We start from the raw sequence: 19345 nt of genomic DNA on the forward strand, positions 1-19345 counted from the left end.
AAAATATTTTATTCCCATGGCTTACATAGAAAATCCAAATAGTTCTGGATTATTTAATTTTACATCAAAAGAATTACCGTATTTTAGTGTAAAAATATATAAGATACAAACATTTTCATTTATATTACTACAGGTTGGCTAATTAGGGCAGATCGATAAATTATTTAAAACTACATTTTCTTTTTACTTGAGGCATAAGAAAATATAGTTTGCTTGTTATTCAACATTCACTCAAATATTTCTATCACTGGGGATAAGATATTTTTAAAAAAATAAACTGGATGAATGGCATTTCATTTCCTCTACCTAGTCCTTCTGGGAACAGTGCTGCCTTAAGTGTGTGTGTGTTTTTTTTTTTTTTAAAGTAAACACAAACAGCAGAGAGAATAAACAGTCCCAAAACTATCTAGTGACAAAGCTAAGGTCATAGGAAATAAAGAAAATATCAAAATAAGACAATTTCTCTCTTGTGGTGGAAAAAGTGCAGTGCATCTGACTACGTGCATGAGAGACATGATCTAACCTGCATGAGAAGAGGTGTTTTTAAAGTTATCTCATAATTGGAATTATATAAATGCCTCAAGAAAATCAGTACTCTCTCCTCAAAATGGAGAAAAAGATGTCTGCACATAAAAATCAACTATTCTTCTAGAAAACTTCTACTACATAAAGCCGTAACTTAAAAAAAAATCGAGATTGGTAACGTTATATAAGATGTAAGAATATAAATTTATCTGTTTCTTGTTCAAATTAAGATGATTAGCTTGAAATCAATCACCCACTAAACAAGTACCACTGACCATTCGATCTGTATGTCTACATCTATACAACTTAACACTAGTTGCAACAGAAGTATAAAATATATAGCTCAGAACAGCATGTGTTAAATGAGTTAAAGCATGAGGTAAATAAGAATAAGAAGATAATAAAAGGGATGTTATAAGATATAAATAGCAAACAAATTGTACATACATAAAAAATGTTACATATTCAGAGAAAAGAGTTACCGTTATGGGATGCAGTAATAAAGTGAAGTTTGATAAAAGTAATGGGATTTGAGCCTGATCTTGAAGAATATGCTTTTTTATTGTTAAATACAATGCCCAATAAAATGAACATATCCAAAATATCTGTAACTATTATTTTCAGATAGTACTGAAAATACTGGTCCTGAGAGGAAGAGAGTCTCAGAATTATGAGAACTCGTTAGAGAATTTGCATCTACCATTTATCGAGTGGCTACCATGTGGCAGGCACTACACTCCAGGTGCTGGAGATAGGGTGTAAGTAACTGAGAAACAGTTTTTGTCCTTACAAAACTTGCAGTCTAGCAAGGAAAACAGAAAATAAAATAATTATTATTGAATGAACAGTACTGATCAGAGGACGTCTTTAGAATAGTAAGAGGGAAAAACATATTTGTTGGAAAAAATAAATTGAATTAATTTAAAATTTTAGAAAAGAGTGTACCAGTTAGGAAGACCTTTTGGGGTCAAAACAGGGAAGAAGCCAGCAGAACTATGAAATGTATTTTGCATTCTTTTGCAAATAAGAGTGAAGTGGTGCAGTGATTAAGAATCCGCCTGCCAATGCAGGGGACATGGGTTTGAGTCCTGGTCCGACAAGATCCCACATGCCGCAGAACAACTAAGCCCGTGTACCACAACCCTGAGCCTGTGCTCTAGAGCCCAAGAGCCACAACTACTGAGCCCACACACCTACAGCCTGTGCTCCGCAACAAGAGAAGCCACTGCAATGAGAAGCGTGCGCACTGCAACGAACAGCAGCCCCCACTCCCTGCAACTAGAGAAAGCCCACGCACAGCAACAAAGACCCAACGCAGCCAAAACTAAATAAAAAATAAAAATAAATAAATTTATAAGAAAAAAAGGTGAAGGGAGGCAAGGAGGAAGATCTTATTGATTAAAATCTCCATCAAAGGCTGTGACTGGGGAGTTCCCTGGTGGCGCAGTGGTTAAGAATCTGCCTGTCAATGCAGGGGACACAGGTTTGAGCTCTGGTCCGGAAGAACCCACACGCCGCGGAGCAACTAAGCCCGTGCGCCACAACTACTGAGCCTGCAAGCCAGAGCTACTGAGCCTGAGTGCCACAACTACTGAGCCTGCATGCATAGAGCCCGTGCTCCATGACAAGAGAAGCCACTGTAATGAGAAGGCTGTGCACCGCAATGAAGAGCAGCCCCTGCTCGCCACAACTAGAGAAAGCCCGCACACAGCAATGAAGACCCAACGCAGCCAAAAATTAATTAGTTAATTAATTAATTAGGAAAAAATAAAGGCTGTCATTGGATTTGCATCACTCCTCACTGTACTGTCCTGGCAATGAGCTCCTAACCTTCTTTGTGGTAGTGATCTTGTGAGAAAAAACAGTCAACAAAGGATTCAGGTAGAGTCACATGTGACCCAGGGAGCTCTGTCTCCAGCAAAGTCAAGAGAGAGGCACTAGTAGGGTCTGTGCCCCAACAAATAAGGTGAAGAGTGAGAGAATTTGATGATGTTTTCTCCTATAGACTGGGCAAAATAAATACGAGTAATAAATCACTTAGTTTCATAACCTCTTTGCATCTCTATTTGACTCCTCAACCTGGCGGTCTGAAAGGAAGCCTGGACCCAGGACAGCAGCTCCCTCGCCAGTGCCCTGTATGACAGACCTGGGCAGGAGCAGCTGTAGTGGCCTGAGCTCTGCTTGCTCTTCCCGCCCCTTCTAAGACCTGAGGAGGCTGGGTCTGTCCAGAGGGGAAGATGGAAACACAAAGTGCTACAGTAAAGGGGATTAGTGCCATGACAGGGAAAGTGGAGGGTGGTTTGGAAACACACAGTAAGAACACTTAGGCCCATCTTAGAGAAGCCAAGAAGTTTCTAGAAGCTACACGTAAAAGATGAGGAGAAGCTAGTACTTCACACAATGGGAGCAAGACCCTAAAGCATGAGAAAAGTTCAGTGCTACTGAACACTCAGAGGAAGGACGAGGCGAGAACTGAGACTGCTGATGCGAGCAGACACAGGTCAAGGTAGAGTGCAATGACCCTAAGACACTGGAGGCCACAAGACCTGATCTGTCTTTAGAGGCCCCTCTCAAACCACACCGTGGAACACCCCCTGGAGGCAGCATGGCCAGACAAGAGGGGCTGCAACCTACAGGCAGGACGGCTGTGGCCTACGTCAGTGTACTGACGGGGGGACAGAGAAGGGGACAATGGAGAGACAAAGGAGACACAGAACGTGCTGCACAGGAAGGATGCGCTCCAAGGTTAAGATGACTCCAAGGTTTGGGCTCAGGAAATTGTATCAAACCGTCATGTGTTCTTTCAGATGAAAAATACCAGAAAGAACCTCGGGACGAGAAAAGAGAAGAAAAAATTGACAGGAAAAATAAAGAGGATTTCTTTGTCGCGAGCTGGAAACGTCAGCCTTGCATCAATCCCACCGTCCCCTCGAACTTCTGAACGGGAGACTGTAAGGATTTGGACAGCACCTCAACTACAGCAGCCAAGGGACTGTCCTCAACAAATTCTACCTTTCACTGTAGATGCAGATCTAGGGATGAAAATGAAAAACCTTTTCTAGCTCATAGATCAAAAGTTCAGGAGTAAATATAGATTTCTCCATTTAGTCCAGACTCATTATTTTCTAAGAGCAATCTCTAGAGCCAGGGTGCCCAGGGGCACACACTGTCTGGTTTTTTACTAGCTGTGTGACCTAAGACAAGTTACCTAAGCTCTCTGTGTCCCTGTTAGCTTATTTATAAAATGGACATAATAGTTGTTATGTGCTAACGCTGAGTTGTTATAAGGAATAAAAGAGTTAATACATGCAAAGTATACAGAACAATGCACAAAAAAAGGCTGTATGTGGCTGCTGTTATTCTAGACGATACAATTTGTGGATTACTGATATATTTTACATCAGAAAGTGCATGGGACACTTGTGGTACCTGGCTTACTAAGTCGATGGAGAAACATCCCTCTAACCCCAACCCATAAAGATGCTGATAAAATAATAATAATTAAATAATATATAGCAGAGTTTGAAGGAACAAAATCCCAGATATGCTGGAAACCCACCGAAAAGTCAAGGCTGACAGAAGAGGCGCATGCCAGTGAGGGCATGGTAGGGAAGGCCAAGCACAGGGGTGCCAGAGGTCAGCTAGGACGTAAAGCAGGGGCTGAAAAGCTGCGCCTTCACACCTACATGAGGGGGAGATGTGGCTCTGGCCTCACCAAGCAGAGCAAGGCCTTGACCCCCAGTGAAAGCAGAAATGGGCTCAGGGAAGCAGTGAAGAAGGGCATCTTCTGCCTAGTACTGTGGGTGGGAATCATGAAAACCAGAAATCCCTAGCTCATGCTGCATCTAGATATGCAATCCAATTTTAAAACTATTACATCAACAGAAGCAGACACAGAACTACTGTGCAGGGACACTTCCATAATCCAGGAGGCAGAACAAAACAAGCTCTCAATAAAAAGCTAAAATCCACCGTGACGGAAACAATCCATCCCAAGGGACAGTTAGCCACAACAACTTGAGATGTAAGAACATGCTGAAAAGGGCTTTAACTTTACACGCTTAAAATGATGAGAGATAAAGTTCGAAATGTATGTAACATGAAAGAGCAGGCTTCTATGGAAAAAACTAAAACTTTAAAACCAGCACCTAGAATTTCTAGAATTACGAAATACAATTAGGATTAGAAAGTCAAAGGATTAAACAGCCAAAAGAGATCGAACTGAGAAAGAAACTGAAACTAGAAAACAGATCTGAGGAAACTGCTCAGAATGTAACAGAAAAACAGAAAGAGAATGAGGAACTAAGAGGTGGGGAGTAAATAAGAAGGTTCCACACATACCCACGAGGAGTTTCAGCAGAACGGATGAAGAAGCACAGTGTGAGGAGAGAACGGTGAAGAACTTTCCCAGATTGAAGAAAGAACGAATGAGTCTTTGAATTAAAAACCACCTCAAGCAGCAGATATCAAGACAGATTAAAACTGCAAAACACCAAAGACAAAGTGGAGATCTTTGAAAAGCCGTAAGTGAACATAAAAAGAAAAAAAAAAAGACTGTTCACCAAATAATCATCATTAGAATATCAGAAGCCAGAAGAACTTGGAATCACATCTTCAAAATGCTAATGGACGGTAACTGTAACCCAGTGGGGGTAAAAAAAAAAAAAAGATTTAGATGAGAGAGAAATTCTACCACCCACAGATCCTCAGTGAAAGAACTACTCACAAGTCTGCCTCAGGAAAAACACTGAATCCACGGGAGAAGAGTAGGATATAAAAACCAATGGCACTGACTGCGGAACCCCTATTGGTAAAAGAATGCAAAACGCTCTCCAGTGTGGACAGCTTCTTCCCCAATTTGTTTGTCTCTAGAAGGTCTCACCGAATTGTACAATCTGTTCACTCAATAACTTGACAGAACAAATGCAGTACTTGTTTCTCACTGAGTTCAACAGAAATAAGTTATAAATTTATTAGCTAAATACATTATTCATTTTATTCACTCACAATGCGTGCGCGCGCGCGTGTGTGTGTGTGTGTGTGTGTGTGTGTGTGTGTGTGTGTGGATGGGAGGGGAGGATGGGTAGGAAGGAGAGGGGGAGAAAGAGGCAAGCGAGTACAAGCACCTACCACATGCCGTGCACTGTTTAGGAGCTGAGGATAATCGGTGAATAAAACAGACCAAAGTTCCTCCCTTCGTGGAGTTTATATTCCAAAAGGAGAGGCAGACAATCAACTCCACACACATATATAGAAAGGTTGATGAGTGACAAAGAGAAGAATAACACAAGGAAGGGGAGAGCCAGTGCTGGAGCTGGAAGTTTAGCTGGGACTTGGCATCAGTAATGTCCTGGCAGGAAGAGCCAGCAAAGTCAAAGTGTAACTGAAAGGAATTTTACAAATAGATGACGCACAACGATGAGCCTGAGCGAACTAACAGAGAGGCATGCAGCACAGTTACTACCCTGGGACAGCGGGGCCAAGGGAAGGCACAGGAGGAGCTGGAGTCACAGAATGGGGCCCTGGGCCGGGTGGAGCCCAGCAGCAGGGTTAGACCACAGCTTGCAGGAGGGAGCGGGGTAACCCCGACCTCCTCCTCCTCCCACCCCTCCACCCATCTCCACACAGGACCTCCCATTTGCTGGACCCAATCAGAGGGCCAAGGGCAAAGAAGCCCTAGTAATACTCCTAAAGTCGACAGTGATCATGGGCCCAGGGCACCAAGCAGGGCAGAGAACAGCCGTGGAGGAGCAAACCAGTGCAGGCAGCAAGAAAGGGCCTCAGTCGGAAGGTTCTGCTGGAGTAGAGACCTGGGGAGGGAGGGCGAACCCTGGAGTAAAGCCTTACAGGCAAAGGGGCCAGAACACCCACCCAGGCCCAAGGCAGCTTTGAGGGACAGCAAGAAGGCCAGGGAGGCTGGAGAGAGGCAGGTAGGGAAGGACTCTGTCTTTCACTCGAAGTGAGAAGACCTGGAAGCAAATGCATGTTTTGAGCAAAGGACATCAACCCACTGATGCTTTAGAAAGATCCCTGGGGCAGGGACTGTAGGCACAAGGGTGGGATCTGAGTCAGGAGGCTGTTTTAATAGTGCATGTAGGAGACGAGGGTGGCTTGGACTGGGGTGGCAACAGTGAAGGTGGTGATAAGAATATTTACTCAAAGCCTAGAATTTTGAGGCGAGTGTTAAGTGGGTTGAATAAAAGTGCTTTTCCTTTTAAGATTTTCTTCTTTTAGATAACTGAAAACATGCAAATGTCTTTAACCAGGGATTTACTATATACACTTAGCAACATGCAATAAAGTGCATGCATTAAACTTGGCATGGAAAGTAATATATCTTTTTTGGGAAGTAACTTAGCAGTATATATCAATAGGCTCAAAAATGTTAATATACTTTCACCCATTAATCCCACTTCCAAGAATCCTATGGTAATAAAGTGATGTGATTAAATATAAATACACAATACAACATTATTTATAATAGTCAAAACCTGGCTGCTACACCTAAGGGTAAATTTAAGGTTGTCGGGGAGAACAGATTGACTGCATGGCTTTCAGGATGTCTTCCAAAAGTTTTATAAGTTTGAGTGATTTTATTTGTTTTCGCAACCAGGCTTTTGGTAAAGATAAAATAGTAGAGATTTCAAAACAGCATTCTTTGCACCTTGAATGATGTGTTGCCGATGTCAGATACATAAATTTGTCATTAATCCAGGCAGAACTTAGGTTTAAGGTCCACTCATGAAAACAAAAGCATTATTTTAATAGAGGACATTCCAGACCAAAGACACAGTGTGTGGTCAAAAGTGTTTACGGGGGTCACAGGGGAGAAGAATTGTAAATAAAGCTAAAAAAATCAGTTTGTGATCGGGCTATGAAGGTCCTTAAATGCCAGGATAAAGAGTTTTGCATTTTATTCTGTAGTTTCAAGGACACTTAAAAGATTTTCTCAACAGAAAAAAAAAAATTTATAATAATTTTTTTTAAAGTAACTAAAATTAATCTGGCAGCAATAATGCAGTATTTCACAGAATTTGAGTTGGAAGAGTTCCTGAAAGGCTTCCGATTCAATTCCCTTTAAGGATGGAATGCAGGAGGTTCCCAAAGGCAGGGAGACTAAAGGACAGGCTGCTGCAGTGATTTGGATTGAGGTGGTGCAGAGCAGAACAGGTACTGCAGAAGACGCAATAAGGAAGAAGGGCGTTGAGTCTTAAAGTTCATGTTCATATAGTTTCATACTAAAATGTAAGACAGCTAACAATTTCAACCACAAGAGCTGGACTCTGCCCACAAACACTTTAGTTTTTCATCTTGAGAAGTCACTGGCAAACTATGTAGGCAGTTTGGAACAGGATGTGTATCTATCAGCTTCCTTTAATAAAACACATGGTACAAGATTATTCTGCACAATCCCTTGGCATTAAGAGCAGACTCAGTTACCTTCAAAACTCCAATTCCATTCATGAAATTCTCAACCCTATTTACTTAGTATTTACATAAAATGTAGTTTTATTTATCTACACCAATCTTTCAGAAAATAACATCTATAATTTCTGAACATAATTTCTATACATAATTGTTTAAAACCCACTGACTTTTACTGTAGATATATGAAATAGAATTGTCAGATCACAGTCAGATATTTCAAAGTTTCCCAGATGACAATGTCCAAAATGAAATCACTCTTGCGGTACTGAGTATCATGTATGTCTCTAAGAGCACAAATGATGCATGCCATCATTTATGAGTGACATGTCATACCAATGATCTGAACCAAGAGATCTGACTCAAGGTTTAAAAGAAAAAAACAATGTAATTTGGTTGTAGTTCTCATATAATTTCTTTCTTTGGTCCAAGTCAAAGAAATTAATCCTTATATTTCATCTCACTCTGTACAGTTTCTGTATCTTTTAAATGTTGTTATTATCTCTGCTTAGTTTTGATGGTTTTTGGTGAGGATGGTATTTTAAAAGCCCATTGATGGTCACAGTTGCATAGCTCTGTGAATATACTAAAAGCCACTGAATGGTATACTCCACATAGGTGAATTCTAGGCTTATGTGAATTATGTCTAATGAAGCCGTTATTATTTAAAAAGCCCATTGAGGATGAAGAGCCTTAAGTAATAAAATATTCTTGCTTGCAATTAATAATCAAAATGACTTGACTGCTGTCCTTCCCAAAGCTATCATCACTCATATAAATACGTGTTTGTTGAACTGAAGTAAAGGGATGCCCAAGGTATACCTGGACAGATACAGAACATTTATGTTCAGTTTACTCTAATATTAACATTTCTTCACATTCCCTGGGCACACATAAACTAGATCATGATTAAAATCAGTAGTTAATCATAAACTCATAGACAACTCAGCTGATTATATTTTAGTGGAGTTATTTATAAACACATCATAGCTAAAGTCTAAAGCAACTGTTAAGAGTCTTAAGTCTAAGGAACATGATAACTGTTTAATTTATAAAGTAATCAATAATTTTTTCTCAAAACCTAATTTGTGTATTGGATTTTATATTGGGATTTTGTATTTTGTATTGGATTGTATTTTGATTTTTGGAGTATTTATAATTAACTCCTGATAATTCATAACTAAAGGAGAGTAAAGGCACAAAAAATTACCTTTGAAAGGGAGATTAATAATTAGACGAATTCACACATACATTCACAGAATGGCAAAAGACTACCAACCGCTTCATTTTATAGATAGGGAAAACAAGGCTCAGAGAAATTAAATGTTCTGCTCAAAAGTAACAACTAATAAGTGGCAGAACAAGGATTCAAACCCAAGACAATTTGACCACAAAATCCAAGTCTTCTGGGATTCATAAACAGTCTCACTACGTAGCCAAAACGAATTCACAGCCCCAAAAGGTTAACTTTTTTAAATACAATTCTGAATTCAAACCCCAAAATTATCTAAACTGTATAGTCAACCAAAGGGTGAACATCTATGATAATGGGTTGTTCAAGAGTGGGGTGTGGGGTGTTTCTTTTTTACCTTTAGCCACGTCACACTCCTTAATCATTCTGAGAAAGTTGGAAATTTCCCTGTCTAGTCTCTGCTGGCATATCTGTGCTTTCTGCAAAAGGAAAAAAGAAGACGACAAAGTTAAACTAATGAAGGATTTTTACAGTACATATGCTTTAATGTTTCCATCAAAACTTTTACTTCATAGGTTGATACACTGTAATAATTGAGACATATTCCTAACAGAGAGAAAAAGGTGAGAGAAAATTGCCTTAGAAACTGAATATAACCATTAGTTAATCACGTACAGATTAATAAAAATAAGTCTCTCTAAATTTTAAATACATTCAATAGGCCAAGCATGTTCCATACAACTGCAGTAATTACTTCTAATAACTCATTACACAATATATATCTGAGGAGTTAGATTTCTGATTTATTCACACTTTTAGTAGCCTTGATTACATTCATTGAGAAATTATAAAATGCACCCATTAAGAATATATTTTAAAAACTGCTTTTGCTTTAAAACTCCAGATGGTGCTAACATTTGGAAACCACAAGCTGATTTTCGTTCAGCAAGCTAAGTGCACACAGCCCTCACATAATCAGACCAATAAGGACATCTTCTTAGTAAGTAAAAGCTTGTAAAAATAAGGGACAGCATTCATTTTTCCTTGTAATTTGAAATTTCTACATATTTAGATCCCTAAAAGCAAAACATAAATACAGAGTTTCATGATGTAAGTTGCATCCCATCTTAGTATAGATTTGGAAGTCCAAAATGAAAAAATCAGATAAAACCATTTATTGCATTAACAATGTAATTTTGAAGTTAGTTTTATTTAGTTTCCCTTTAAAGGAAACTAAGAAGCAAGAATAAGAAGCAAGAAAATCATCATTGTAAAGTTGGTTGGTTACGGCAATAAGAAAATATTCTGAGAACCCTGACCTTACCAATATTAGGTTCACATTGTTGTAGGCAGGGTAATACATTTAGCCTGTGAATCTTCCCTACTTGGTACTCCTCATCTCAACTGACTCATCCCCAAAACACTTTTGCTCCCCCTAAATCAGACCTAAGTGCCAAGGTGATATAGGTACGCATGCTTTTCACCTTATAAATTTTTCAGTGCTTCTGAAGCTCAGCTCAACCACAGCAGAATTACTCGTGGTACCACACTAGGGACAAGCAATGTTCTCTTTAAAACGTACATTACTCTATTTTGAGAGCTCCAACAACATAAAAATGCAATTCACCTTTTTTGGGGGGGAGAGGGAGAGGGAGAATACCTACACTGTGCAATTTGAAACACCACAGCAACTGTATGCTGGATCATTTTTCCAGACATAGCCTGTAAATACACGTTTAAGGCAGGAGAAAAGTCAACTGGGGACCACTGAAAACATGCACTGCGCAACCAAATGTTACCACTCATAATTTATTAACAGAAAATTGTCATTTTCACTCTATACATATTTAATACCCCTGCCCATGTGCACGGTGCGCCAATGCTGCTGTTTTCTATTTTTTCTGCTATGGTGAAAGTTAGCTGGGTGCACAAAAGCAAGCACTGGCTTCATTTGCAGACTGTGAATCTGTGATCAACATCATAGTTCCTGTGGTTACCGTTAAAGATAAGAAACACTATTACATTCATCTTCCCTTGGCATATCTGAGAGTTACTGAAAAAAGTTCCCTCGATCCATAATTTATTTAAGAGTTACAATAGGTCAGCTGGAGAAGATGCGATCAACACATACTGTTTTATAGTTGGGTACAAATGTGTGTCGTCTATTCTAAACAATTAATGCCATTTAATTGATGCAAAAAACTCAGAAAGGGGTTATTAATACAATTTTTTAAAACCACATTCTTCAATTTGTTATCATTTCCTTGTAGCAGCTACTGGTTATATTACAAAAGCCTAAAACTCTAATTAGGAAGGTTAATGCTTACACATTCTTTGCAGATGCCAGCATGGTGTCTCACTGACTTCTACGCCATGCACCTTATGTCAGGTTTTAATTTTTCTAGGTTTTAATTTTTTTTTTTCTTCGCCATGCCGTGCAGCTTGCGGGATGATCTTGGTTCCCTGACCAGGATCAAATCTGTGCCCCTGTGCAGTGGAAGCGTGGACTCCTAACCGCTGGACTGCCAGGGAATTCCCTAGGTTTTAATTTTTATTTACACTACATAAATGAGATCCCACTTGAGCAGTGTTCTAATACCCGAAGTGAGACAGTATTTTAAATCCAGGTTATCTGGCACAGAGCCCAAGAACAGGAGCACACCCACAGACCTGGGCTGCAGAGCGTCAGAGGCACCCAGGTTGAGTAGCTGGGCCACAGTCAGGACACCGGTCTCCTGCAGCTACTTCTGCCCACCCAGACTTCCGCTGTTGGTTTTGTTTAAGTTGATGTTTAACTACCTTATCAACCCTGACATATGAGAAAGTTCAAAAATGTATATCAAGGGGGTGGGCATCTAGGGAGGAGTGGAGAGGGTAGGAGAGAGAGGTCATTAATTCCAGCCTATCTGCCACATACAGACAATCCACATTTGGTTAATTAAGAACCGAAGCAGTAGCAGATACAGACTACCACATATAAAATAAACAACAAGGTCCTACTGTACAGCACAGGCAACTGTATTCAATATCCTGTAGTAAACCATAATGGAAAAGAAGAAAAAGAGTGTATGTATATGTATAACGGAATCACTTTGATGTACACCAGAAACACAACACTGTAAATCAACTATACTTCAATTAAAAAAAAAAAAAAAAAACCAAAGCAGACGGCCTTCTCAGAAATAAAAAGAAACTAATGATACACACAACATCGCAGGTGAACGATGACAGGCACCAAAGAGCACATATGATGTGATTCCAGTTAGATGGAATCCTAGAATGGGCAAAGCTGACAATGGCTGTGATGACAGAGCAGATCAGCAGCTGCCTGAGATGGCGTGGAGGGCACTGTCTGGAAGGGGCACCAGAGAGCTCTGTGAGGTGATAAAAATGTTCTACACCTTGATAGGAGTGGTGGTTACACAGGGTATTTGTCAAAACACATCACACTGAAGATGCTAAAATGCCCTCATTTTATTATATAAAAATTGTACCTTAATAATAGTGATTTAAACTTTAAAAATAATGGTTGTAAAACCCTGGTAACTTTCCTCTGCAGAAAACAGCCAGCATTGCGAGTACTGGTGTCCTGTACTCATCTCCAAATCTTCCTAACTCCAGCCAAATCCACTTCAAGGATAACCCCACACTCCATCTTCCCTCAATCTAAGCCAGTCCACACCACACTGATTGTTTTTGGTACCTGGTGATTTGTAATTTTCTTAATGTTGTATTTTGCATTAGTTATCTACACAAAGTTAAAAAAAAAGAAAGAAAAAAGAAACACAATACACGGAGAAAGGCAACTCTCCCTCACGTACTTGTCAGTCCTAGAGTCCCTGTCTTCCCCCTTTCCCAGTCTCAAAGCAACAACTGCTAATAATTTCTCATCTTTCCTGGGATGATCTAACCTATACAAATGTGTGTGTACATCCCTGCTTTCTTTCTGCCATGCAGAAGCATATCAGATACACCATTTAACACCTTGCCCTTTTCACTTAGCTATAAATCTTAACTATATTAATATATATATAAATCTGCCTGATTCTTGTATGGGTGTACCACTCTATCAGCTTTGAGTTGATGTACACTCATCTTTCTGCACATTCACTTTAATTAGAAATCATTTCTTCTTCAGTCAGGAAAGTCTGATATTACTTTCTCATTTGGTTTAAATTTAGCATCATCTGCTCATTATTTCTTATAACAGAGGTACAGTTCAGAGCCTATAAGAATCAAGATGTCGTCAACAGAAAAACCCCACTCTCCTAGTGCCCCCTCAAAGGTAAGAGCCTACCCCAACTTGATCCAACAGAACTTTCTGCAATGATGAAAACATTCTATATCGGCACTGTCGAAGGTGATAGCCACATGTACTACTGAGCACTTGAAATGTGGCTAGTTAAAATGAGGAAATGAGTTTTTCATTTAACTCCAGTTCATTTAAATGTAAATGTACCTAGTAGCTATCGTATTGGACAGTGAAGTTCTGTACCAATACTTGCTTAAATTTCTCTTCCAAGTTTTATTTCTGAAATACTACTTCTACTGCTGTGAGAAATCTTAATTTCAAAACCTCATATTTAAAAAAAAAAAAAATTCTTGGTAAAACCTGAGTGATACAGTTAGGTATACAGGTCAGGTTTTCCTATTTACCTCTAAGGATTCCTTCAAGTCTACAGCAGAAACTGCATCTTCCTCTTCATCATCAGTCAACTGGTCCTGGGAACAGTAGTGAGTGCTGTAAGCAGAATGCTCTTCTATTGCTTCCAGCCAGTCCTGAAATAATACAAGGATTTAAATAAAAGTAAAACACATTTTTACTCAAAACAGATATTATTACAACAATCTGGGAAGAATAAAATGTACATGGAGAAAAAAAAATATTACGGCCTCAAAAAAACAAAACAAAAAATTCCCAACAACAAAATAATGATGCAGGTCTCTTGTCCATGACACGTCTGGATAAAAAATTTTCCCAATACTTTAAAAAATACTTTCCCAATACTTTAAAAAATACCATCTATAAGTTACATATTCATTCATATTAATACTGAAACACATTATAAAAACTAAACAATGGGTGGAGAATCTTGCACTTAGAATTATAGGTTCTCAACACTGTTGAATAAGTTACTGTATAAGATGCATCCAGAAACAATTTACCAACTTGCCATAAGCACAAGACAGACCATTTTAAGAGAGCCAGCATTACTCTGATGCTTTAACTTTTACTATGTTTTTAAAAAATTAGTGGGACTTCCCTGGTGATCCAGTGGGTAAGACTCCCCACTACCAACGCAGGGGGCACGGGTTGGATCCCGGGTCAGGGAATTAGACCCCGCATGCATGCCGCAACTAAGAAGTCTGTGTGCCGCAACTAAGAAGTCTGCGTGCTGCATCTAAAGGTCCCGCATGCTGCAAAGAAGACCCGGTGCAGCCAAAATAAACAGATAAATAAATAAATAATAAATATCTTTAAAAATTAGTGATTTCACAAAAAGATGGAATGTTTGCCCTAAAAATATCTGTCTTACTTCTACCTCATTTCTTGCAGCATTTTTCAGGGTCAATTCTTACCCTTTTATGAAATTTTGGGACAGTCACGTTTTGTATTGTTTAGGGTTCTCTGCAAGGCCAAAGTTAACCACTCTGGGAAAGAGATCCCTTACATAATTTAGAAAAAACAAGATAAGTCTACGAATATTGCTTTGATCTCAAGGGATATGGAGTCTCCATTAAATAACTACACAATGAATTTCCGTCACATCAATCCCAATGTCTTGCTTGCTGCTACTGTTCAGTTTACCACAAAGAAAGGCTGAGTCTACACTGTAATAAATCAGAACACCTGGGCTGGAGCCAGGTTCTGTTACTTGCAAGCTGCATGAGCTTGAGAGGTCACTTCAATCTTAGTCTTCAGTTCTCCTCACCTATAAATTCGGGGGTAGACTAAATAATCATTGAGGCTTTCTTCCAAAACTAATAAGGGCCTCTTACATTCACAGAAGCAAAATTTTTTAAAAAAGAAGAACAGAAAATGCCTGCAGGTACATGTTGATAAGGAATTAATTCCTAAGCCGAATTTCAGAAGTTTCATATAATCACTCCCGTTAAAAAGGTACCATCAACAAGATGTTAGATGTTAACACTGAGCCTACCTTACATTCTTCATGTTCTTAAATGTTAAGTCTTATGAAAGATAAACGAATCCATAAAATTACCTCTCTTGTCTGCTGAAAGCTATTCTTAGGAACCCTGAAGCCATGAACAGTGTCATCGAAGCATTTAATAAAGAAGAGGCAGCTATCAGTGGGTTTTACCTTGGATATAAAGAAGTCAGTAAGACAACATCATTCATGCCCATAAAACAAAACCCTAAAATTATCTATACATAAAATTAACAATATTAACGTGATAATACCCGAGCAAACATTTAAAATACTGAGAAAAATGGATACATTGGGAGTATCAAATGCACTGTAGCTTACCTACATCAAATCTGGCTTTCATATTCTTAATCACAGTAAATACTAATAGATAGTCCACTAGGTACGTAGTTTTCCTTTTATCCTATTAAATATAACACAGCATGCGCTTGGGCTATAAAGTCCTTTAAATACAAGAACTCCAATTTCTTATTCATGCCACTCTCCTGAAACTTTTGTTTGAGCTGAGTATAGAAAATGTTTGAAGTGAGTGTAAAAGCATGAGGAGTAGAAAAGGAAGAGCTGGAGTGTGAACAAGAGCTGGCTGACTCGACGGGAGAGCAAGTTGCCTTGGAGGAAAGGAAACGAGGAGCTTTGCAAGCAAGCTCCCACCCCCAAGATTGTTCACCTGGAACTAGTACAGTCCCCGAGGGTGACACGACAGCAGCAAGGGCATACCCGGACAACAGTCTGTCTTTGGAAATTAAAAAAGCAGAGCTGGGCAGCCATAAATACTAAAGAGAGTAGGGGAGTCACCCAATGGAAAGAGACAGAGATGGGAATCCCAAACTCTGTCTTTTCACATCTCTTACTGATGCACAAAATAGATTCCAAGCAGTCACTGAAATACAGACCAGAGCTGCCATCCAAGAAACAGAGTTTACAATACAAACCCAGCCAAGAAAATGACCTAAAACAACGGAGATCACATTTAATGGAGAAAAATAAAGAATCCAGGATCTCCAGAACTTAACATTAAGGATACAATCCAAAATTACTTGACATATGAAGTAAAAAAGTAGACCACATTCTCAAAAGAAATCTAATTAAAAGGCAAAAAATGTCAGAATGGTTAATAGGGACCCAAATATATACTATCTACAAGAGACAGAAGATAAATATAAAGATACAGCTAGGTTGAAAGTAACTAGATAGAAAAAGAGATACTATGCAAACAGTAACCATAAGAAAGCCTGAGTGGTTATATTAGTATCAAGCAAAATAGATTTCAAAACAAAATGCATTATTACAGGAGATAAAGAGGACCACCACATAATGCTAAAAGGGTTAATTAATCAGGAAGACAACAATCATAAATCTGTATGTGATCAGTAACAGAGTGAGAAATACATAATTCTACAAGTATAGTTGGAGATTTAAACACCCTTCTCTCAGCAATTGATACAATTAGAAAAAAAAGGCAGCAAAGACACAGAAGATCTGAACAACACTATCAACCATCATGACTGAATGTTTGTAGGACATGACCCCCAACAATAGCAAAATACACATTATTTTCCAGTGCATTCTCTAGGATAATCCGTATGTAGTCATCAAGCAAGTCTCAATAAATTTGACAAGACGGAAATCATATCGAAAATGTTCAATGACCAAAATGGAATTACATTATAAATCAAAAGCACAGTAATTAGGAAAACCCCAATTATTTGGAAATTTAACAACACACTTCTAAACATTCACTGGTTCAAAGAAGAAATCATAATAGGAATTAGAAAATATTTTGAACTGGATGATAATTTGAATAATCTAAGCTTCAACCTTAAGAAACTATAAAAGAGCAAAGCAAGCCCAACACACAGAGAAATTATTTTAAATGAACTAAAAAATCAATGAAATAGCAAAAACAAGAGAAATATTTCAATGAAATCAAGAGCTGGTTCTTCGAAAGGATCAATAAAACTGATAAAGTGCTAGACAGACTGATCTAGGAAAAAAAGGAAAACACAAATTACCAATATAAAAAGTAAAAGAGCATATAACACTACCTACCACACAGACATTAAAAACACAATATGGGAATATTACTAACCCTAAGTTTTATAACCCAGAAGAAAATGGACAACTTTCTTGAAAGGCAAAAATTACAAACACCAACCGAAAAAGAAACAGAAAATGTGAATAGCCCTATAGCAACAGAAGAAATTAAATTTGTAACTACAATCCTCCCCCACTCCCGCACTAAAACCTCCTGGCCCATGTGACTTCACAGGTGAATTCTATCAAGCATTTAAGGAAGCAGTAACCTAACCCTATACAAACTCTCCTAGAAAACTGAAAAGGAACATTTTCCAATTCATTATATGAAACCAGACAAAATATCAAAGGAGAAATATAAACCAATATCCAGCATGAACAAAAAAGCAAAAATTCTTAACAAAATATTAACAAACAATATATTAAAATGGTAATTTATCATAACCAACTGGGATTTGTCCCAGCAATAAGACTGACTTTAACACCCTGAAGTCTATCAATACAACTAATCATATTAATAGAATGAGTAAAACCATATGATCATTTCAATAACATGGAAAATAGTATTTAATAAAATTCAATAGATTTTCATAATGAGGGATCTCAGTAAACTAGGAAAGGAAAAGAACTTAACTCAACCAGATTAAGGGCTTCAGATGTTCAAGCCCTAATCCCCAATGAAACTACATTTGGAGATAGGGCTTTTATAAGAGGTAATTAAGGTAAAATGAGATCATATCGTGGAACTCTAATCCAGTATGACTGCTGTCCTTACAAGGAGAGGAAGAGAAAGCAGGGATGCCTGCACACAGAGAAAAAGTCACGTGAGGACAAAGCAAGGAGGCCACCACCTGCAAGCCAAGGAGAAAGGCCTCAGGAGAAACCGATGCCTCAGTGCCAGAGCTAAAACTATAAAAACTCTTGTAAGAAAACTTGGGAAGAAAGCTTCATGGCATTGGACTTGGCAGTGGTTTCCTGGATGTGATACAACAGCACAAGTGACAAAAGAAAAAACAAACTGGACTATATAAAAAATAAAAACTTCTACGCATCAATGGACATTATCAGCAGAGTGAACAGACAACCCATGAAACTGGAGACAATATGTACAAATCACGTTATCTGATAAGGGATTAATATCCAGCATATACAAAGAACTCCTACAACTCAACACCAACAAGAAAAAAAAACTGATTAAAAAATGGGCAAGAGGGCTTCCCTGGTGGCGCAGTGGTTGAGAGTCCGCCTGCCGATGCAAGGAACTCGGGTTCGTGCCCTGGTCCGGGAAAATCCCACATGCCGCGAAGCGGCTGGGCGCGTGAGCCATGGCCGCTGAGCCTGCGCGTCCGGAGCCTGTGCTCTGCGGCGGGAGAGGCCACAACGGTGAGAGGCCCGCATACCGCAAAAAAAAAAAAAAAAAAAAAAAATGGGCAAGAGATTTAAACAGACATTTCTCCAAAAACAACATACAAATGGTCAATAAGTACATGAAAAAATGGTCAACATCACTAGTCATCAGGGAAATGGAAATCAAACTACAATTAGACGCTACTTCGTACCTATTACAATGGCAAACAAACAAACAAAACCCACAGGAGAAAAGTGTTGTGCTGAGGATGTGGAGAAACTGGAGCACTACTGGTATGAATGTAAACTGGCGCAGATGTTATGGAAAACAGTATGGAAGTTCCTTAAAAAATTAAAAACAGAACTACCATATGACCCACCAATTCCACATCTAGGTATATATATCCAGAAGAAATGAAAGCAGGATCTTGGTGAGACATTTTCACTCCCATGTTTATAGCAGCATCATTGACAGTGACCAAAAGGCGGAAGCAACTCAAAACATCCACTGATAGAGGAATGGATAAAGAAAATGTGGTCTATGCATAACAATGGAATATTATTCAGCCTTAAAAAAAGAAATCCTGTCACATGTTATAACATGGATGAACCTTGAGGACATTATGCTAAGTGAAATAAGCCAGACAAATAC

At 38.8% G+C, this 19345-nt stretch overlaps 1 protein-coding gene across 9 annotated transcripts in view; it reads right to left on the reverse strand.

The window, feature by feature from the left end:
- OSBPL1A (oxysterol binding protein like 1A) overlaps positions 1-19345 on the reverse strand; it is a 211169-nt gene that overhangs the window by 127876 nt on the left and 63948 nt on the right. For 7 of the 9 annotated variants that reach the window (XM_060028802.1, XM_060028804.1, XM_069541326.1 and 4 more), the window contains 3 exons: positions 15367-15465; positions 13799-13921; positions 9540-9621 (listed from right to left, as the gene is read on the reverse strand). In XM_060028802.1, coding sequence (XP_059884785.1) covers positions 9540-9621; positions 13799-13921; positions 15367-15465 — 304 coding nt within the window. Of the gene's footprint in view, positions 1-5251; positions 5267-5655; positions 5671-9539; positions 9622-13798; positions 13922-15366; positions 15466-19345 lie in introns of those variants that run through there. The other 2 variants (XM_060028807.1, XM_060028808.1) reach the window with 2 other exon arrangements.

Source organism: Delphinus delphis, chromosome 13 (genome assembly GCF_949987515.2).
Source record: "Delphinus delphis chromosome 13, mDelDel1.2, whole genome shotgun sequence".
NCBI lineage: Eukaryota > Metazoa > Chordata > Mammalia > Artiodactyla > Delphinidae > Delphinus > Delphinus delphis.